This window comes from Carassius gibelio, chromosome A18, assembly GCF_023724105.1.
Source record: "Carassius gibelio isolate Cgi1373 ecotype wild population from Czech Republic chromosome A18, carGib1.2-hapl.c, whole genome shotgun sequence".
In the NCBI taxonomy this organism is placed as follows: domain Eukaryota; kingdom Metazoa; phylum Chordata; class Actinopteri; order Cypriniformes; family Cyprinidae; genus Carassius; species Carassius gibelio.
Window position 1 is genome coordinate 20,302,496 of NC_068388.1, and position 23,014 is coordinate 20,325,509.

Consider the following 23,014-nt stretch of genomic DNA (forward strand, 5'->3'; position numbering starts at 1 on the left):
CTAGGGACATATTGGATCACTCCCTTATTGATGAATTCAATCAGCAGGTTGGCCCTTCTGGGAACTCCAGGAGGAGTTCTTAGAGGGGAGGGGGTACTGTCACGGTTGGTAAACCGTGATCTCGGGTTGTTTACACTTTGTGGTGAATTCTGTGTGTTCTGCGTCTGCACTGATTAGTTGTGGGCGTCTCCGTTAATTGTATCAGCAACAGCTGCCACTCATTACTCATCTCCTATATAATGGCTTGTCTCACGTCGTGTGCTTGTGAGATCGTTGTTTCATGTCGTTGTGTTTACCCCCGTCTGGCTTCTGTGTAGTTTGCGTTTGGATGTCTGTGTTTCCCCAGAACCTCATCCACTCTCCACACGATCACTCAGCCACGGACACTTACCTCCGGCTCTGTTCCCCGCAGTTCCTGTGCCACTCTCTCCTGCTGCCTCACGCCGGAGTCAACACCCGGACTCCGCACCTGCACTCCATTACCGTCTGGACTTCTCACCGTTTAATGAGATCTCATCATCTCATTAAACTTTGTTAACTCGCTATTGTTTCCAGACTGTCCTTTCACCAGCCGTCACACTTACTGACACACACACACACACAAACACATATCGGAAATCGCGCAGCTAACACATCTAGGAGAAAAGAAACTTGTGAACGCTGCCCCACGACTTTTATAAAATACATATTTTAAATACTGAATTGCTACATTATATTTTCCAGCAACGAGAGGAGAAAATCACTGTTTTTAAGTAGACTCACTCAGACACGCATACAGACAACTTCCATCTCTCCCTCTCTCGCTCAATCTCTGTCTCTTTCTCTCTCGAATTGGCAATATTTGAGGAAAGGGTTTAGGGATTTCTAATTATTGGGTGGACTAGCCCCCCTCAATGTCTACAGTGGTTATCACCCTGATCAGACATGAAAATATGTTTGTGGTACTATCGTGCAGTCTATAATGATATGACATTAGCAAACATTAGCAATTTTTTGCAAACATTTCTTTGAGTAACATGACTGTCAATATGAACTCACGATTGAATGTAACATAAAACAAATTATTACTTTTCATTAAAATCTTTACTAATACCAAAAAAGCTTACATTTATGTGTCTCTTTTGTTTGCTCAGGCAGCCATGTTGCAGAAATAATTCATACCCCTTTTTTTGAAGTGTGGTCCTGAAAAATCTTCATTTGAAGGACTGTCTGGCCCTTCCCCTACCCCTAACCCTCAAAACAAAAGAGAATCGGGACATCACTACCCCTTCGTGTAAATGCATGAAATGGAGGGGTAAGGTAAAGGGGAAGGGCTAAGGAGTAGAACTGGTATTGGGCTAGTGTCCACCACTCCAGAGTCTCACCACAACATGGCTGCCACTTCTGAGTCTCATCTCGTCATGGCCGTCAATACAGAGCCTCATTCCGTCATGGCCGCCACTCCTGAGTCTGAGTCTCGTCACAGCACGCCCAGCATTCCTGAGTCTCATCCCATCATAGCTACCACTCTAGAGCCTTGACTTGTAATGGCCACCATGCCAGAGTCCTCAGTCTTCATGGCCACAATGCCAGAGTCTTCAGGCAACATGGTTGCCACACCAGAGCCTTCAGCCGTCATGGACACCATGCCAGAATCTCCAGCTATCATAGGTGCCATATCAGAGTCTTCAGCCATCACGGACACCACATCAGTGTTCCCGGTTGTCATGAATGTCACATATAAAGCTATTAGGGCACTCCTTAGGCATTTAAGACTAGCTTCAAGTGTGGATGACACGCCACTAATGTCAGTGTAGGCAGCCCGCATCTCTGTGGTGCTATCAAGTCTTAGGGTCTCAGAGGTGGTCCCGCTGTCAACTGTTCCCTGGTACGGAAATGGCCATTTTGTGTTTCTGGGTCACACACTGCTCTTCAGTCTATGAATCAACTCCAGAGCCTTTGGCACCAGCCTGTAAATTCCCTGCCTGTCCTGTCTCAACAACAGAGGTAATCCCTGAGCTTCCTATCTGCCCTGTTTTGACCACAGTGGTCACCTGTGTCTCTCCTGATATGACCATGAAGGTTATCCCAGAATTCTCTGCCTGTCTTGTCAAAGGGGTCATTCTTGAACTCTCTGCCTGTCCTGTCACAGCCACGGATGCCGTTAATAACTGACCTGTGTGTAACCGACCGAGGTGGTCTCCAGCTCCAACTGATCTGGCCTGGTGGTCTTTTGTCCTGTCTGCTCTGCTGTGGTCTTCTGCTCGACCTTGGTGGTCCCCAGTCTCATCAACCTTTGCTGTGGTGGTCATCTGCTCAGCCTGAGCCATCTTGGTGATCCCCTGTACCAGCAGATCCACTGAAGTGGTCTTCGGCTCTATCAGCTCCACCCTGGTGAACTTCAGCTGTGCCTGATCCACCCTGGTGGTCTTCAGGTCTGCCTGCTCTTCCTTGACTTCCTCCACACCCAGCTCTGCAGGGCCCACCTTGGTCTCTAGCTATGCCCAGGCTTCTTACTCTGTCAGCACTGACCTTTCCCAGACTTCCTTCCTCCTAATTGGCCTAGCCCTCTAATCTTCCCCTGTCCAATTCTGCTCCACCACCCTCTTGGATTTGTTTGTTTTTCTATCTGTGAATCATCTGGAATCCGCTCCTTTGGGGAGGCGGGGGTGGGGGTGTCTGCCATGATTCTTGTCTTGTTACCTTGCATTTGTGTTGACCTTTAGTTTGTAGTTTTGCTTGGTTCTAGTTGCTGTTTCACCCTTGTCTTTTCTGTGATCTTTGTCTGGTCTTGTCCTCTGTGGATATACTGCGGGTTATTTTCAGTTCTGTTTTACCTGTGTTGCCCTTTGTTTTGGATTGCCATGTGTTGGATTTTTCCAGTTGCCTGGATTTCCCTTGTTACCTTGTTTTATTAAACTTATATACTGAACTTGGATCCTCATCCTTGTTTCTGAAACATTCTCCATTACAGATTGACATGCAGAAAGTGTACTGAAGTATTTTTGACAAATCAAAGAATATAACCATATTCTGACAGTCAGTGTACAAGCCCAAAGCAGTCACAGAGACAAGTGTTTCAGGACATGAATGCATCAAATCTGTCAGGTTAAAGGGCTGTTTTTCTCATTACCATTATAAATTGTGAACTGCGGTATAGCTCAAAAATTGGACAGACCATTCTCTAGTGACTAGACTACACAGCAGACTTCCAGTTCTACATCCTCTTCCCCATCCTTCTATATCCTATCATCTTTGACTAGCATTTAAGGTTGCTTGATTAATATCCTATAAATATGCTAAGCTGATAGCAAGATTCAAATTGGTGATGCACAAGATAATCAGAAAATCTGATCTACCAGCAGACAATTTAGTACCTACAAAAGACAACAGTGCCTCAAATCGTTTTGACTCTGACCTATGTAATTTCATCTCCATTTGGTGTTTATTTTTAGGGCAGCTTGGTTCACTGGATAATGACTTATGCTTGGAATGATGACTTTTTGCTCATCACTTTTGCATCAATGCCTATGCTGAAAAACACAGTGTAATCCCCTTTGTTTAGAAGTGGAAGTGAACAAGAATCCATGGCTGGGAAAGTGCTGTCCTCTACCAGCTCTTCCACTGTGTAAAATATGTTGCTCAAAATCATGGCATAATTGATGAATTGCTGCCAGGGCCACATTGTACAAATTATAAATCTGGGTTGTAAACCATCACTCCAAGCATTAGTGGGGTATGGGAACATGTGCAACCAGTGGCACTAAATGGAGCTGATGTAGGCTATTTTTGTATGCATGTTTTCTTGTTTTAATATACATGACATACTTTCTATTAATCTAACTTTCATACCACATTTATGCACTTCATGGACTCTTTAATCCAAAGTGACATACATTGTATATTTCATCAGTTCATATTTCCCTAGGAATCAACCCCATTAGCACCTAAACTGTTCGAGCTACAGAAATGCTCAGTGGTCAACCATACTAATGGATATTCAAGGGACGATGTATTTACCAAATTTATTTACTTTGCAGTTCCTGACTAGACAAGCTTCAGAATTTTTTCCGTTGGTCATTTTGCTGTGCTTCTGTTAGCAGTTTTTCTATGGAAACATGATGGCACTTATGGCCTAACTTATGAATATTAAAGTTTATGCTGACTTTGCTTAACCTTAATAGAGAGCTAGTCCATATGATTGAATTAATATTAATAAGTCAAACCGGTAATGTTTTAGTGTTAGGCTTAACTTAGCTTATATTACCATTGCTTTTTAGTGTTATTTCACCTTCAAATATCTGTATGTTCCTGAACAAATTGCTCTTCGTGATACGCCACTCAAAGATTATGCTCCACTCATTTACTCACCCAAACTTGTTTCACATGTGAGACTTTTTTGTCTGATGAATACTGAAAATGATGGAAACAAAACAATATTGGAGCCTATTGAATTTATGAACAAAGACACTGAGGCATTTGTCAAAATATCTTTTATGTTTAAAATCATAGAGTCATAGAGGTTTGGAACAACATGAGGGTGAGTAAATGATGACAGACTTTATTTTGGTCTAAATTATCCCTTTTAAGCAAAGAATAGAGAAAACATAAATCCAAAAACAATACATAACTATAATATGACCTGTTTGACTTTACAGATAATAATAAAATAACCTGTAGGCCTACTACAGACAAATCCAAACAAAAATAATGGCAGACAAAACCAGACTTCAGCTACAGTTGGATATATCATAATTTCAAGTCATTTCCTGGATTTAGGCCATCAGGAAAATATCAAGGATTGTTTCTTTCTTTTGTTTGTTTGTTTTATTATTATATTATTATTATTATTTATTATAACTTCAAAAGATATGCAATAAATGTGCTTTCTACATAAAGCTCTATAATTTTAAATTGTTATATGTCACCTAACAACTTGTTAGACTTAAATACAGTACATGACATGCCATAATTCTGATTTCCTTACTCTGAAGTTAAGTTCATAGCAGGTGCATTCAAAGGCAACTACAGACCAGACAAACACAGGGGCTATATACAGTACAAACGAAACTAATGAGGGAGACAAACACAGCTGAACAAAATTAGGTCATGGGAGGGAAACATTTGACAGAGACAAAAGACTTTACAAGATGACTTTAAAATAAAGGACGTGGATAAGCAAAAAAAAAAAAAAAAGCAATAAAACAGAATAATAATGGATACTGTATTTTATTGCCAGTATTTGTACATAGCATATGCATATGAGTCTTTTATTGTATTCTGTCAGCAAGTGCATGACACTTGTTTGACTCTTTAGCTGACTAATGTATATAGTAGCACTATAAGGAAATGAACAAAGGTCAGATTCGGCACCTTCCTGGTGATACAGGAACACAGAATCTTTTGAAAATCCATCCTAGCAAACTGACCCATTTCTGCTTCTCTCTATCTATTTCAAGTTTATTTGCACCCCAGGAGGAAGACTGACCTTCCACTGCAAAGTGGAACTATGTCAGATGCAGCAGCACTCATGGCTAATGCACCAAAGTATAACAAATACTATGTGGAGGAGGCACAGTTCTCAAAGCGAATGCAGTTTTTCATATTGTTTGTCCTTTGTCTATAATTTGCACTACTTTGTCTTCCGACGTTTGGTGAACAACGCCCCATTTTCTGTGCAATTGAATCTCTACATTATTATTCGAATGAGTCTCTGCAATGTGATAAATAGGCATTTTCAGGGCCCCTTGTGTGGGAGCCTCTGCCTCCTAAAATGAAACATTTAGGCATAAAACAACATTTTTAGACTTTTGTTTTAGAATTTTAGACTCTTGTTCAGACATCAGCCATGTTAACCTTGCATTTTTTGTTTGAATTTTGAAGATCGAATCCAGCAGTTGTAGGTCCAAGGTGAACATAACCTTCATTCGTATAAAAAATAAAAATACAACCTTTTTTAGCCATTGTTAGTAGCTCAATTTCCAGTGAAGCATTTGCAGAAAACTGAAAGTGCGCATTTAGAATAAATCCTCTGCAATATGCATTTTGTCTTTTGTTTTTTCGGTAATGTATGTCCGTCTGCGGATAAGGTAAATGTTTTTGTCTTTGTTGAGAGATGGTTGTCTTTCAAAAGAGCAGCCATTTTGAAACCACGACAAAATGCATCTTGGTGTAAAGTAAAATGGCCGCCTGAAATGTTCTATTAGACTGTACAGGTTGATCTTGTTTGGACTTGCAGTTGTAGATTTCAAGAGTCTAAATTCAGAGAACATTATTAAATATTAATATTAACAGTGCTGCAGTTTCTGAACAGATAAACTAGTTTAGAAAAACATTTCCTAAGGCTGTTCTGTGGTCGCCCCGATGCAAAACGTGTTGCTCAAAACGAGAAAGGAAACAACCAAACCACAAAGAATACATCTACTTAGAATATATCTGCTTCTGATCATCGGAAACATCATGACACAGCATTATTGTTCATCCTGTACCTTTAGTGAGCAGGTGAAACAGTCTGGATGTAACAGCGTCTCAGATTAATTCGTATGATGCTGCCGGGGATCTCTTTTAATCTGTACTGTTTGTGTTTGATTGGACTAAATGGGAGAGGCAGACCTCTCTTAATCGCTGGGAAAACATCCGCCTGCTCCCTGTCTGACAGGCCTCCGTTGTCACGGCAACACGCTGTGGCGCAGCACTTATTGGGATTTGTATGAATGGCGGCTGAGCAGGCAGTTGTGTATTCCGTCCAGAGAAAAATGGATCGCTTTTACAGCGCCATGTTGGAAAGCCCCAATAGCATTTAGGAGAAGCTGTGGACAATCGCCTGGGATCACTGTTATCTGTATCGGTGTGTGTGTGGGTGTGCAAGTGTGTGTGTTTCGTCCACTAGTAAGCAGTCAAAATTACATCCCATAGACTCGCAGAGCTGGATGGCAATGCTAATTTAAGTTGAAGGGCCCTGTTATGTAAAATAAAATAAAAATAACCCCCCCCCCCCCCCCCCCCCACCCAATAAAATTTAGAAGTGCTATTTGTTATTTTCTGTGGTCAAAGCTTACATTAAATGCTGTAAGGTAATTTATATAGGCGTAAAATGACATTTGTTGTGTGTGGTTCTATCAGCCTGCCACACCCTCAACATGACTTACCGTACCTAATGAGCGAAATGGCGGAAAAATAAAATTCCCCTGCCTTCCCTCACACAATTCAGTACAAACTGATTCGCCTACGGGTTTGAAATGTCCAGTCAGACAAAGAACGAAACTTTGACTTTCATTTTGACAGATAAAACCACCAGTCTTGATGCGCTGCCCTGCAGAAACGCGCTCGGCTGTGTCTGTTTGAAACTGGAGGGAAAAGCATGCTGAACGTACCTTTTTTATTTCAGTTAATCAGAGATAGCGCTTCAGTGGACGGAGAGCGGAAATCATCGCTCACACCTTCCTCGTTCCTGCAATCCACTGTTGGCTGGAAAGAGATGTTTCGTTTTGCAGGCGAAAGTGTTACAGCTTTTTTTGTTGTTGTTTCTTTTAGATTCGACTCGTCACTTGCTGCTCTCTGCTGCGATCGCAGTCTCTCCTATAAGTCTATCCTGCTCACTCTCTCTCTCTCTCACACACACACACATTCTCTCTCTTTTTCGTTTACCCTAGTCCCAGTGCCCTCTCTGCGTGAGACGCCCAGTCCAGAGGTGGCAGGGGGCATCAGTCTGCTCCACTGCAACCTGCTATACGTCTAGTTCCTCCTGTACGCTCGCTAGCTAGCCACCAGGTTTTTTTCGGCCACTGTGGAGTTTATAAATAGTGGGGCAGGGCTGTGCATTATTAGCAGCGGAAAAGAGATGCACCGTGCTAGCAAGCACTGCAACTTCATTAACCACTGCAAAAGGGTATCCGGAATAAGAGAGCACGGGGGAAACGGATCAGCGTGCTAACACATGAGAAGCGCTTGCATGCCGTGTGAGGTGGATGCAGCAATGCAACCACTGGTGTCAAAATAAAAAACGTAAAATAAAGAATGGCGGTCCGGGTGGTGCTATTTCAGATGAGCCCCCCTCACTCCTCCAAAAAAAGATTATGAACAGCTATGAATTTAAATGCACAGGCGCACACATGCTCGTGTTCTCCATCTGCTCCTTGCCCAGCTAATGAAACATGCTTTTCTCTGGTCCAGATCGTATTTATGCACATCTGAATGCTGCTGTTTGCTGTTATGGCTAAGCTGCACCGTTACCGCTGCAGCTGCATCTTTATGCGTGCATCTTAGTAGCTGGCGGGTGAGTGGGTATGAGAGACAGAACGAGAGAGAGAGCGAGAGAGAGAGAGAGAGAGAGTGAGACTGCACAGCCAGCTGCTCCATCGCGCATTTCTGATATCAAACAGAAGAAGGGTGAGCAGGCGAGGAGAAAGAGAGGATGAGAGACTACATGAGCAAGCAGAAATGGTGGTTTGAGACAAGGACAGGAAGACGTGGGGATGAGAACATGGCGGACAGCTAGAATGAGGTTACAGCTAAAGGTTAAGAAGATAAGACATTGAACTGACAAACATATGCTGATAGAGAGCGAGTGCGCAATAATACTGAAGAGAGAACGAGAGCTCAGGAGGAAGTGGAAAGGTGGTGGAGGACTGTAGGTTCACCTTCATCATGGATGCTGATTGATGCAAGGGATGCGGCTGTTCTGCAGAGAGCACGAGAAAGGGAGGAGACGGATGGGAGGGAATGAGAGAAAGAGGATAGGGAGGCGCTACTTCACATTCCATCTGCAGGTCATTATATTTTATGGCCCAAACTGGGTATGTCTTTCTTTATTCAGGGTGAAGACTGCAAATAAATACTGCACATAAATCCTGTGAATACTTACAGAAATGTATTTTTCTTCACGGTATTTATCTTTCTGTCTGTTTTCCCAGCATTTCTTAATCACACTATTATTAATAAATGTAATATTATAAATATATCTAAAATTAATATCAGTGTTTCAAGATTTTTTCTCTTTAAGACAACAAACTCGTTTTCCCACTGGTGAAAAATCTTCTTTGCATTTTGTAATTTAATGCAGTATTTTCATTATAATTTACATCATAAGCATAACAAAATCAATGAAAAAAAACTGTGATAATGAAATAACAAATAATGTAAAATGTTTGCAATGTCCTGTACTTGTTTTGTCCCTCTTTTGCTGTAATGACAGCAACACTTGAGCAGAACAAAATCTGATGATCATGTTCTCCAGCTTGATTTGACCACAGCCAAAAAAACTTTTGTGCTTCAATGGAAGCGAAATTTACTTGATTTACTTACTTAAATTAGTAAAGAAAAGGTAGAAATTAAAACTTTTCTGTTTTATTTATTTATTTATTTCTACATTTAAAAGATAACACAAATCCCTGATTTTAAAAGTGAACAGCTTCAATAAATTTCACTATATTTAATCTATGTTTATTTTGTTTGCCATCAAATAAGCTCTTGTTTACACCTGAGTTAATGTGCTAGGCCAGTGATTAAAGTCGACGAAGTGTCTCTTTAAAGCTTGCAGAAGGCCTCCTCCTTCAGCTCATGGTGGAGCATGTGAACCTAATGCCCAGATACCAGCGGTTATTTCTGGAAACAGGGCTGAGAGCTGATTACCTGGGTGCCATGAAGACAAGCCGCTGTAACAAAGGCTGCATTCACTAGTGGCCTGGCTTGTGTTCAGCTCCCAGTTTATTTTATAAGTGAAACACTGATGGTGAAATAAGAACCAAAGAGTAGATTGATCGCTAAACTATCCAGCCCACGAACTCTTTCCTTATGCATGTCTAGGAATTGAATAAATTGCCCTTTTATGTCTAAAATTTCATATCAATGTTCCCACAGTTGTTAGAAAACCATGAAAACGCTAGAGCCCAATCGATATGTTTTCTTTTTTTTTTCTTTTTTTTTTGGAGGGCCAATGTCGATACCGATATTAGGGAGTAAAAAAAGCCGATACCGATATATCGGCCAATATTCTTTATGTGTAAATTACAGTACAGCATAGTATCAGTCAAAGGTTTGGACACTTTCCCATTTGTGTGTCCAAACTTTTGAATGGTACTTCATATAGAATGCATGATATACATAAGCAGAATATTAACACATTGTTTGCAATGATCACTCAAATGTGGTGATCAAACACTTATTATGACATGGCAAAGATATTTAATGGAGGCAGGGTATTCATCAATTTAACAATAAACTTTATTATCCAAAATGAGTCTGAAATCAGTGCAATAAACAGTAAAGTTGAAGTTTATTCAACTTTATTTCAATTCAATTCCATTCAACTTCCGTTAGAGTTTAAAGTGTAAAGTTTTACTTTGGCACATTCATTCACAGACTTCAAACACAGACGAAACTTACTAGAGAAGTGCGGAGTCTGATATAACATACCGTGAGAACAGCCCGTCCTTGACTTGACCTCCTGTAAGTCCCTAAACCAAGGGGCTATCAACGCGGGGGTTGTCTAATTCGAAAGCGGTCTTTGAGACATGCACTTGATTCAGCGTTCAAGAGGGCACCTCTCGTTATCTCCTATTACCCGTTACGGAGATATGGCTGTTGAGATTTTCAATGGTATTCCATTCACTTAAGCTTTAAAGCGTTTCATCCAGATCCCCAGTAGCAAACAATGGAGCACACTCGGCTGGACAAACGTAATAACACCATTTACAAGCAACTACTAAATATATTTTAGCAAATGTATTTTCTATAAAGCTGCTTTGCAATGATTTGTATCATGAAAAGCACTGTACAAATAAACTTGAATTGAATTAAAAAATATATATTTTATCTTAATATCGGTGGCATATTGACGACATATACGCTGATACCGATATATCTGCAACAGGCTCATATCGGCCGATAAAATTGGCAAAACTATATATCGGTCGGGCTCTAGAAAACACTGGGAATTAAAGGAAAAGCTTTCAGGCTTTCAGGCCTGGACTAGTCATTAACCAGCTTATCTATACAGAATCTATATTTTGCACAATACTGTCTGTGATAAAATAGCAGCGATGGTAAAGACCTGTGTAGCTCATTGGGCAGAAAATGCTAACTTGTTCCGATGTGACGATACCTAGAACTCAAAGGAATAAAAAGCCAGATCATCCATTAAGCCACATTCCAAAGATCTTTTTTGTTGTACTGGATATTTATATACACTAAAATGTGAATATATTGACATATAAGAAATTTAAATATATTATATATTTTTTAATTGTATAAATATAGTAACTGAAAGTACTGTATGATAAGTTCCTTCAAATTAAGTTCATTGGGTCATATTTTTACCAACATTACTAAGAGTGTATGAATAAACCATATATTATTCACTATTATTACTATGATAGTAAATACAGCCATAAACTCCTGTTGCTACTCACTTGTTATATTATTGTTGTTATATTATTACTTTGTTTTTGTGTACTAATTTCTCATTATGTGTAAAATAATGTTACCTATTATAAAAATGGAAAAACAATTATGTATTATATATTTTAATATATGCAATTTAAAATAAACAAAGAATGTTATAAGTGTTTCCTTTGTCAAAGCTGGCAATATTTCTCCCCTGGAGGGACAGCACACTTTTTAACAGTGTATTCTAGGACTATTTACATGAGAGGCTGGGAAGTTCATGGATATTGTTTCTATTTCTTATTTAAGGTTTAAGGGAACTTACACACTAAGACATCTGGTGCGCACCCTGGTTAGATTGACTTCAGAGTTCAGTACAATTTGCTAGCGTAAAAGCTGTCGTGCAAATGTGGGTGCACAATTGCACTCAGGTTTGAACCACAGCAAACAAGCCCAGTGTGAAAGCCACCTAATATGTTTATGCTGTAGCAAGAGATTTCCTCCTGAAAAGAAATACATTTTTGCAATAAATTTTCTGCAATGTGTCACACTGCTTCTAGATAACATCGGGGTGTGAGAAGTTCTGCCATTCCAGCCACAGCACCATCATCACTGAGTCATATCAAGTATGCAGTGAACCGTTAGCAGGCCATGAAAGCATCAAAGATGCTAACACAACTGAGGCCTGTCAAAGAGAGGCCTACAGTAAACCACAGTACAAATGAGCTCATTGCATGAAACTTCCACTCAAAGCCAACACAGCCTTAAGTATAACGTAAAAAAGTGAACGAAAACAAACTGAGCACTATGATAAATCTCTCTGATAATTAAGATGAGGCCTAGCTCAATATGTGGGCCGCTGTGTTTCTTATTAAATTTTGTAATGATGGAAACGTAATGATGCCTCTCATGAAACCAAATTCTATCAGTGAGCTGTTCAGCTCAAATGTGAAAACATGAAAGTATCACATAAATATCACATACGTATTAACACAATAATATCGTAGTCTTGCTGGAGCAAAAGCAAGTAGGCAGGCTACAGTTTAACATTTCCTGCTATCAAGTGCCTGGAACTCCTTAAATATCACAGTAAGATCAAAATCCCTTTACCAACCTGACGTTTGTTCATACCGCTCCTCATAATCGAGGTCGTCTTTCCTCTGGTCCCTGTTGGTGCGATTAAATGTGCGTCAGGAACTACACTGATGTGCCCTCTTGTGGTCATCATGCAGGAGAACTCAATACGTGATCCAGTCCTGTAATTTGTAGTATGCATGTTTTGTTTTTTTTGTTGACTATTTTACAAAATTTCATGTTGTAACTAATGAAAAGTCCCATAGTTATATACATATATATGTATATAAAACAGGCTGTAGTGCAGCTTTATGCTATATTATGCTGTTATAGCTTTCAGCTGTTTACATGGTTATTATGACAGTAAGGTCCGCCTTTATTGGAACGTAATCAACAGAAACGCACTCAAACGACTGTCTCCAGACGTCCATTTGGATGGATTCCCACAGTATATACAAAAAACAAGCTTACACACACAAACACACTCATTACGCTCATGGCCACTCGATCATCTCACCAGTCCCACAGCGTAACACTTTGAACGGCTCTTTTTAGTCAGCATTAATGGACAACGGCTCACAATCTCTCGGTATGTTAGTAGAGTAAGTAAGACAGTGAAAAAGAGAGTTTCGGATGAGCGGGGCTGATATATACCTGATCTATTCCTCCTCCTCTTCCATATTTGAGCAGCTGTAGATGTAAACAGTCTGGCCCAGGGTGAGATCAGTTTGTTCTGCCATAGTTGAGAGAAGAGCGAAGGATAGAGCCTCTGCAGCACAGTTTCTCCTTCAGGGCCAGATCAGCTGCTCTCTCTCAGCAGTACTTCCTTTGTGGCGTTGTGTGTGTGTGTGTGTGTGTCTTTGAGTGCCTAGGCTGGGCCAAAGCAGCGCCTCTCTGTTATTCTCTCAGCCCAGCAATCGTTCCACAGGCCTCTGTTGCTGCTGCGTCATCGAGTTGCTGTACTGGCTCTAGAGAGAGAAAGAGATGGGAGGGAGGGGTTGGAAAAGGGAGGGAAGAAGCAAAGGAAAGCTGCCTCTCAAACGGTTATAAGCCCTGCAAACTGTTGATAATTCTGTCAGGATGTGGACAGATGAATAATTTATTTCTGTTGTGGGTGTTTGCTGAGCCAAGTATCACTATTACTGTAGTAAAAATTAGCTGGTATTAAGTGGAAATTCACAGTAAGAGACATTTGGAATGTAAAGCGTTTTCGGTAACACTTTAGAATACTGTTTCTTACTTACTACATAACTAATAAGGAATTATTGAAGAACTAACAGGTGATTATTCATTAACACTTAACTCACTACTGTTAACTACTAAGAATAATGCGTTAACTAATCAGTATGTAATACAATTTTATGATTGTGTTAAGTAACAGTTACCTAATCAGTAACTAATATATTCTGTGATACCTCCTGAAGAACTACTATTAATTATCTACTAGTCAGGGTTCAAGAAAAATAACTATGAAATAACTACTACTGAACAGTTATATGCAAAAAATCACTATAATAATCAGGCTGTGTCCCACAAATCAAGTACTTGAGTAAAAGTACAGATACCCCAATAAAATATTACTCCAGGAAAATTATAAGTAGGCCAATTCATTTTCAAAATTACTTGAGTAAAAGGACAAGTACAAAGTACTACTACAATATAAACTTTGTTACAGCCCACTTATTATCCTATAATGGAAATGAAATATGGATTTAGTTTGCTTCTAAATGTTTAACTTTTGATTATGAAATGTTTGTTAAATTAGTTAAAATGTGGGCAGCATACATGTTAAAATGGAATAAAATATGCTGTATTAAGAATTTCTCACCTGCTAATTTTCTCATCTGAAATAAACAAATGAGAGTATTTTACAAAGTTTATGATCACTTTTATAGTTTTTTTGGTTGCACTTTATTTTACAGTACGTGTACTAACATGTACTTATAGTGTACTTACAGTGTATTTATCTAAGAAAGTTCTGGTAATACAAGGTAACTACGGGGGGTAGGGTTAGGTTTAGGGGTAGGTTCAGGGTTAGTACCTAGTTATTACATAGTTATTGTAATTACTGTAACAAGTACATAGTATGTAAATGAGGAACAGGACTGTAAAATAAAGTGATACCATTTTTTTTTTTTTTTTTTTTTTTTTGGTCAAAATGATGTAGTTTATTATTATTTACTAATAGGTTCACTTTAGAATTCTGTAAGTCCTGCTAAATTATCTGATAATTCTTTATTAATTACTAATGGGTTCCCTATGTTTTCACTTTAGAATAGGTCTTATGTTTCAGGTTCAAATTAAGTCCTGCAGAATTATTTAACAATTAATTATTAATTACTAATGGGTTCCCTATGTTTTCACTTTAGAATACTGTTTCAGATTCTAAGTAATTCTTCAGGAATTATCTGATAATTCTTTAGTTATTACTAATGGGTTCCCAATATTTTCACTTTAAAATAGGCCTAATGTTTCAGGAGCAAAATAAGTCCTGCATAATTATTTTATAATTCTTTATTAATTACAAATTGGATACCGGCATTTTCACTTTTCCTCAGGCTTTGGAAATATAATTAATGATAATGTGGTATATATTGAGGAGGCACACATACAGTACTGTATGTAAAATATAAAAACTAAGGTAAGTTATCGCAAGGCACTGGAGTCATGGTGGGGTTCCTATTGGAAGCTGATTTCTTACAAAAAACACTCACAAAACAATTTACTACATAGGCAAAACCTCTATAAAATGTATTGCATTTATTAATATTGCATTTTCATACTACTAATACTATTGTTAATAACATTTATATTAAAATGTCACAATTCAATGTAATTGTGTAATGTTCATTAGTAGTTACTTCATAGTTATTTTTCTTGAACCCTAACTAGTAGATAATTAATTGTAGTTCTTCAGGAGGTATGACAGAATACATTAGTTATTGATTAGCTAACTGTTACTAAACATAATCATAAAATGATATTACATACTGATTAGTTAACACATCTTTCTTAGTAGTTAACACTAGTGAGTTAAGTGTTAATGAATAATCACCTGTTAGTTCTTCAATAATTCCTTATTAGTTATGTAGTAAGTAAGTAACAGTATTCTAAAGTGTTACCCTGTTTTCTAAATGCATCTTACTGACGGCGCTGGGTAGTAATTTATTATATGTGATCAGTATTACGTAAGTACTTGTAATTAGAGTACAATAAAATTTATTGCTGTAAAGTTACTGTAATCTGATTGTGAGCACATCAGATTACAGTAACTTTTTTTATGGATTACATAATTACATATTATTTACACAATGGCAGTAAATTATTCATAATTTATTGATTCCCCCTAATTGTTCTTTTGTCTCTTTTAAATTTTCCTTTTAAAAAATCCTAACGTGTGTCATATCATTTAGCTTTGGCTATATTCACAAATGGAAATTCAAGCCATGCTTCTGAAGTTAGGGGCAAAACACCTTTCAACCAACTGATTTATTGGTAATCCCCTCCCCTCGAACGCAGATGAGCCAATTGAAGTTGATTATCATCTGCACGGGGACCGGACAGATTTCAGCGTCATAGAGAAACATTAGAAGATCTGACGCTTTCATCGGTTTGATGGTGTTTATTAGGGCTGGGTAAATACCACTTTTTCAGAACTGATACTGATCCGATACCTGCAGAGTTTTTACACCTCAATGTGTTAACCTGATCATCACTCTTTTGAGTGTTAAACACAATCTACTACATAAAAGAAAACTTCATTGTAAAGAAAAACAACAAATGATTATACAATCATAATCTAAAAAATAAAAATAATGCGGCGGATAATTCAGTTGCAAAGGTTACTCTAGAAAAATGCACAATACGTGCACAATCATTTTTTATAAAATCTAAACATTTAGTGAACAAAAAAAAAAATTGTGGGAAACTGTTGAGGTAGGTTTGTGAGATAAAGGATTTTGAAGATTAATTTTCTTGCAAGAAAGGTCAACCAATCATATATATTTGCTGCAGAGTGTGACAAAGAGGCAACAACCCTACTCAACATTTATACCTTCATCAAATGTGGATGCTTTTATCTCATCCGATCACAATGCATAGTGAACATACATGTCCATTTAAGGTGTCTAACTATGTTCTCCAGATGCATTTCTAAGAATCCAGGACGTCTAAAAAGCTGACATAACATTTCACACTTTCTTGCACATAGGTTTCCTGTTATGTCTCATCTATCGCATGACAAACTTAAGCATGTTAATTAGACATAATAAAGAAAGAACACTCCTTAGTAGAGTACAGCAAATAATGTGAATATAAAATAAAATTTCCTCCACAGGAACAAATAAAAGTGAGTAAGTGTAGGGCTAAATCTGGTAAAATGTTAAACATTGCTCATTATACAACATTATTGTTGTAAAATACATTTATGAAAAATAAGTAATATATTTATATATCTATTAATATACTATAAAATTAAAAGACATCTCTTTTAAATGTATATATGAATATGATAGAAAAGACAACAAGAAAGGCTATTAATAATCTTTCATTGCGCAAAATATTATAACATGAAAGGCTCCTATATGGAGTGGCACGAAGCGTTTATGTGCACACTGTAAAAAAAAGTATGACATTTACGGTAAAATAACAGCAACTGTGGTTGCCAGAATTTCGCAGCTAAAAATTTGGTCGTATGCTTTACAGTCTTAACTTAAATTCACTGTAAAAAACTGTATTTCATTAACTGATGTAATGTTAATAAACCAGCATATTGAAGTACTAATATCAGTAAGATAAAACCCTAATGTACACAACTGATAAGAAAAAAATAAGATGAAACTGTTATTTCAAAACAGGGAGTTATTTCTGGGAGTGTCAATTTACAATTTACAATTACTTTTTCTTTGTCACTTTCAAAAACGGTAATTTACTGTAAAATTACATTAAATGTAATTACAGTTATTCACCATATATAGTATGGAAACTTACTGATAACCAATTAACAGGTATTTACTGTAGCATTTTTAGTCTTTTTTTTTACAGTGCATCCCGCACAGCTTTCCTCATAGAAAAGTCCCAAGCACGAAGGGAAGAGGATTTTGATGCATACAGTAGTCTATATGTGCGATAGTTCATTGAGCCTCTTCTTTTAACAGTTTATATTTCAGTTAATGTGCACAAGAAGAACAATTCATACAGCTCTTGTCACAGAATCACCTGCCTCACCAGCCTCCTACAACCATTCACAATCACCTGATTACTGATCAAGGACACCAACATCCACTTACCTCACCATTCAAATCCACACTCACCACAGTCACTCATTGGCTGGTCTCAAGGTTACAAGCTTCTCAAGTGGATCCCTTACCTACCTGTCAGCCAGTAGATCCTGGAAGCCTCTACTGTCTTTTGAAGTACTAAAAGTTTCAGCTCAGACAAGACTGTTTTCTCTTCTTCCGTTAATTCCTTCAGTTTTGATTCTCCTAAATTGGAAGCTTCTCCCCAGTTGCCTTAATAATCTCACCTGCTTGTTTGAATCTGCCTGTTTGCCTCCTTGACCAGTTGTGACAGTGATCTCTATTAGACATCCAGTAGAAAGTAGCATGCTTTAGAAACAGCACTAAACTCCTTTCATGCAAAACCACAGATCTTGATCTACAGATCAAGTATAATTATAGGAACAGTGAATCATCTTGGATAGATTTTCATCGTCTTGACTGGCTTAACTGAATGCGACGTGCAGAATGAATGCTAAATGGAGGATGACAGACAGCCACAGTGGAGAGAAGAGTTTACGTCAACGTGACTTTAATATTCATCTGTACTTAAATATATCTGTAAATCACATAGAAATCTTTTGAAAATTATGGAAATATAGTGTAGGCAGAAAATCAGTATCAGAGCATGTGTATGCTACAAAAATGGCAAAACAATGTGCCTGTGGTACTTAGATCACTGATTCCAGGTAACTTGAGAGGATGGGCAATGTAATTAATTTTTTTCCCATTTCCTAAACTAATCAACTTAATCTTACCCTGCATTACATGAATCCTGGATGTTGTCATCTGCGATCATGACAACCATCACATGAAGCTTCTCCTGCTTGTATTGTGATCTGTAAAGCCACATTTAAAAATTTATCTTGTTACCCAACATTTATCAAAAACATCTTAGGAAAAGGTTACTGTTGCTTGTCCGAGTAAGCAACAGTAACTAAGGGTGGCGGGGATTACAGATTAGGTCAATTTTAGATCATGATAGAAACAAATAATTATCCAAGTTACTGAACACTGCTGAAACACTGCTGTCATCATATCCAGTGAAATTCAATATCTGTTGATTTTCGAAGCCTGGACAAAATATTTCCACTCTGGAAGACTACGGGCATGTAATATCATTAATGGTGCACAATGTCTTTCACACAAACACTAAACCCCATCATGGTGACACACATGATACTGAAAAAATGCAAGAAACATTTATTTAACAACATTAGATGTTGGATTAGATTAGACGTTTTTTTTCACAGAGTGCATAATATAAAATTATAATATAAAATAATATAAGATTTCTACAAGAAATCTGAATACTTTTGTAAATAATAGCCTACTGTAAATGCTCATCATCATTGAAAATGTGTGTACGGTATACTGTCCAGACCGTAATAAAAACATCAGGGTCTGTTGTGAGTGCGTTCACGACGCTGCTGATGTGTTTTCTGGTGCACCAAATAACAAAGATAACACGTCAGCAGGGTCGTACGTCAGCAGCGTCCCTGCAGTGTTGTGAACGTGCTCACAACAGATCCGGAAGAGAAGACAATGCTGAATGAAGTCGTAATTTTTGTTATTTTTGGACCAAAATGTATTTTCGATGCTTCTAAAAATTCTAAATTCTCTGATGTCACATGAACTACTTTGATGATGTTTTTCTTACCTTTCTGGACATGGACAGTATACTGTACACACAGTTTCAATGGAGGGACTGAGAGCTCTCGGACTAAATCTAAAATATCTTAAACTGTGTCCCGAAGATGAACGGTGGTATCATGGGTTTGGAACGACATGAGGGTGAGTCATTAATGACATAATTTTAATTTTTGGATGAACATACCCTTTAAATAATTATCATGTTCCGTAAAGATATTTTGTAAATTTCCTAATGTGAATATATTAAAACATAATTTTTGTTTAGTAATGTGCATTATTAAGAACTTAATTTGGATAATTTAAAATATGATTTTCTCAATATTTTGATTCCTTTGCACCTTCAGATTCCAGATTTAATAGTTGTATCTCGGCCAAATATTGTCCCATCTTAACAAACCATACATCAATGGATATCTTATTTATTCAGTTTTCATATGATGTATAAATCTCAATTTTGAAAAATTGACCCATATGATTTTGTGGTCCAAGGTCACATATAATAATAAATATAAAAATATAGCTCTAATAAGTTAATGTAATAATAATAATAATAATAATAATAATAATAATATACAAATATTAAATTAAATATTTAATGTTAATAAAAATTTTTACCCATCTCTGATAATCCCAGGTTGCTATAGTCACACAGGTTTGTTTAAGCATTAAACACATGGCCACTGAAAACTCAGAGTTTGTTATCCCCAGAAATGGGAAACTCAGGGTTTTCTGTTGGTAAATTAGCATAGTAACCTAATCTGGTCGGGAGCAGGTTTTTTTCTGTAAACCCAGAGTTTCTTTTGGTCTCTTCCCCCTTTTTAAGCTTATGCAATGTTTAAATATTTTCAAATTACAAATACTTATTTCAAGTATATAAAAATTATTGAAGGGGTCATATGATGTTGCTAAAAAGAACATTATTTTGTATATTTGGTGCAATGCAATGTGTTTATGCGGTTTAAGGTTCAAGAAACACATTATTTTCCACATAATGTACATTATCGTTTCTCCTCTATGCCAAGACTTTCTGAAATGTGTTGACTTTACAAAGCTCTTCGTTTTGATAAGCAAGGTGTATGCTGATTGGCCAGTTATCCAGTGCATTGTGATTGGCGAATGGTTCAAGCATGTGATGGAAATGTTACGCCATTGCTATGCATTACTGTTTATAATGACCTATACTGTCTTTTTACCTGTTGTGTTGTATATCGCACCGCGGAAACATAAAACCATGTCTGCATTTGTGATAGGAGAAACGCCAAACAACAAGCAGTACCCTAAACAGCTCAAAACTCGCGTTTGAATCATCAGAGGCAAATACTTTAAATATGAAAAACGTATGCTGTAAGAATAAAAGTTATGCCTTCTTTCTTTGCGTGAACATTTGGAACATTAGCATTATGCAAATCTTCCCACACCGTGACATAGACATGTGGGGGAATGTTAGAATGAGCCATTTAGGGGGTGTGGTTCACTCTTAACTTTCATAAAGCCTCTTCTGGCTATTATTAATTCCTCATTGTCATTAGGATATGTCCCCAAAACCTTCAAAATGGCTGTTATTAAGCCTCTCATAAAAAAAACACAACTTGACCCCAAAGAACTAGTTAATTATAGACCAATCTCGAATCTCCCTTTTCTGTCCAAGATACTAGAAAAGGTGGTATCCTCACAATTATATTCCTTCTTAGAGAAAAATGGTATACAGTATGTGAGGATTTCCAGTCAGGATTTAGACCGTATCATAGTACTGAGACTGCTCTCCTTAGAGTTACAAATGATCTGCTCTTATCATCTGATTTTGTATCTCTCTATTAGTTTTATTGGATCTTAGTGCTGCGTTTGACACAATTGACCACAGCATTCTTTTGCATAGACTTGAACACTTTGTTAGCATGGTTTAAATTGTACTTATATGACCGCCATCAGTTTGTAGCAGTGAATGAAGATGTATTATATCAATCACAAGTGCAGTATGGAGTACTTCAAGGCTCAGTACTAGGGCCGCTACTCTTCACGCTTTATATGTTACCCTTGGGAGATATCATCAGGAAACATGGTGTTAGCTTTCACTGTTATGCTGATGATACTCAGCTCTATATTTCTTCGCGGCCCGGTGAAAAACACCAATTTGAAAAACTAATGGAATGCATAGTCGATAAAAAACTGGATGACGAGTAATTTCTTACTGCTAAATTCAGAAAAAACAGAGGTGTTAATTATAGGACCTAAAAACTCTGCTTGTAATAACCTAGAACACTGTCTAAGACTTGATGGTTGCTCTGTCAATTCTTCATCATCAGTTAGGAACCTAGATGTGCTATTTGTCGCAATCTTTCCTTAGAAAGCCATGTTTCTAGCATTTGTAAAACTGCATTTTTCCATCTCAAAAATATATCTAAATTACGGCCTATGCTCTCAATGTCAAATGCAGAAATGTTAATCCATGCATTTATGACCTCAAGGTTAGATTAGTGTAATGCTTTATTGGGTGGTTGTTCTGCACGCTTAGTAAACAAACTATAGCTAGTCCAAAATGCAGCAGCAAGAGTTCTTACTAGAACCAGGAAGTATGACCATATTAGCCCGGTCCTGTCAACACTGCACTGGCTCCCTATCAAACATCGTATAGATTTTAAAATTTTGCTTATTACTTATAAAGCCCTGAATGGTTTTGCACCTCAGTATTTGACAATTTGATAATACCTAGAATATCAAAATCAACTGCGGGCGGCAGATCCTTTTCCTATTTGGCGGCTAAACTCTGGAATAACCTTCCTAACATTGTTCGGGAGGCAGACACACTCTTGCAGTTTAAATCTAGATTAAAGACCCATCTCTTTAACCTGGCATGCACATAACATACTAATATGCTTTTAATATCCAAATCCTTTAAAGGATTTTTAGGCTGCATTAATTAGGTAAACCGGAAACACTTCACATAACACCCTATGTACTTCCTACATCATTAGAAGAATGGCATCTATGCTAATATTTGTCTGTTTCTTTCTTGTTCCGAGGTCACCGTGGCCACCAGATCCAGTCTGTATCCAGATCAGAGGGTCACTGCAGTCGCCCGGATCCAGTACGTATCCAGACATGATGGTGGATCAGCACCTAGAAAGGACCTCTACTGCCCTGAAAGACAGCGGAGACCAGGACAACTAGAGCCCCAGATACAGATCCCCTGTAAAGACCTTGTCTCAGATGACCACCAGGACAAGACCACAGGAAACAGATGATTCTTCTGCCTAATCTGACTTTGCTGCAGCCTGGAATTGATATACTGGTTTCGTCTGGTCAGAGGAGAACTGGCCCCCCAACTGAGCCTGGTTTCTCCCAAGGTTTTTTTCTCCATTCTGTCACCGATGGTGTTTCGGTTCCTTGCTGCTGTCACCTCTGGCTTGCTTAGTTGGGGTCACTTCATCTACAGCGATATCATTGACTTGATTGCAAATAAATGCACAGACACTATGTAAACTGAACAGAGATGACATAACTGAATTCAATGGTGAACTGCCTTTATCTATCATTTTGCATTATTGACACTGTTTTCCGAATGAATGTTGTTCAGTTGCTTTGACGCTATATAAATAAAGGTGATTTATTGATTGATTGATTGATAAAGAATATCTCTTTTGATTTGAGAC

The 23,014-nt window shown here is 37.8% G+C and overlaps 1 protein-coding gene and 1 long non-coding RNA gene across 4 annotated transcripts in view; one reads left to right on the forward strand and one right to left on the reverse strand.

Annotated features, from left to right (window-relative positions):
* LOC127934464 (zinc finger and BTB domain-containing protein 38-like) overlaps window positions 1–13,421 on the reverse strand; it is a 28,007-nt gene extending 14,586 nt beyond the window's left edge. The window contains exons 1-2 of one of the 3 annotated variants that reach the window (XM_052531865.1): window positions 13,090–13,421; window positions 12,476–12,617 (exon numbers count right to left, since the gene is read on the reverse strand). In XM_052531865.1, the coding sequence (XP_052387825.1) occupies window positions 12,476–12,589 (114 nt within the window). In that variant the 5' untranslated portion in view covers window positions 12,590–12,617; window positions 13,090–13,421. Of the gene's footprint in view, window positions 1–7,352; window positions 8,011–12,475; window positions 12,618–13,089 lie in introns of those variants that run through there. The other 2 variants (XM_052531866.1, XM_052531867.1) reach the window with 2 other exon arrangements.
* On the forward strand, window positions 8,635–22,979 carry LOC127934500 (uncharacterized). Its single transcript, XR_008147772.1, has 2 exons — window positions 8,635–8,774; window positions 22,385–22,979. It is a non-coding gene; the product is annotated as an uncharacterized LOC127934500 (long non-coding RNA).
* Window positions 22,980–23,014: the final 35 nt, after the last annotated feature.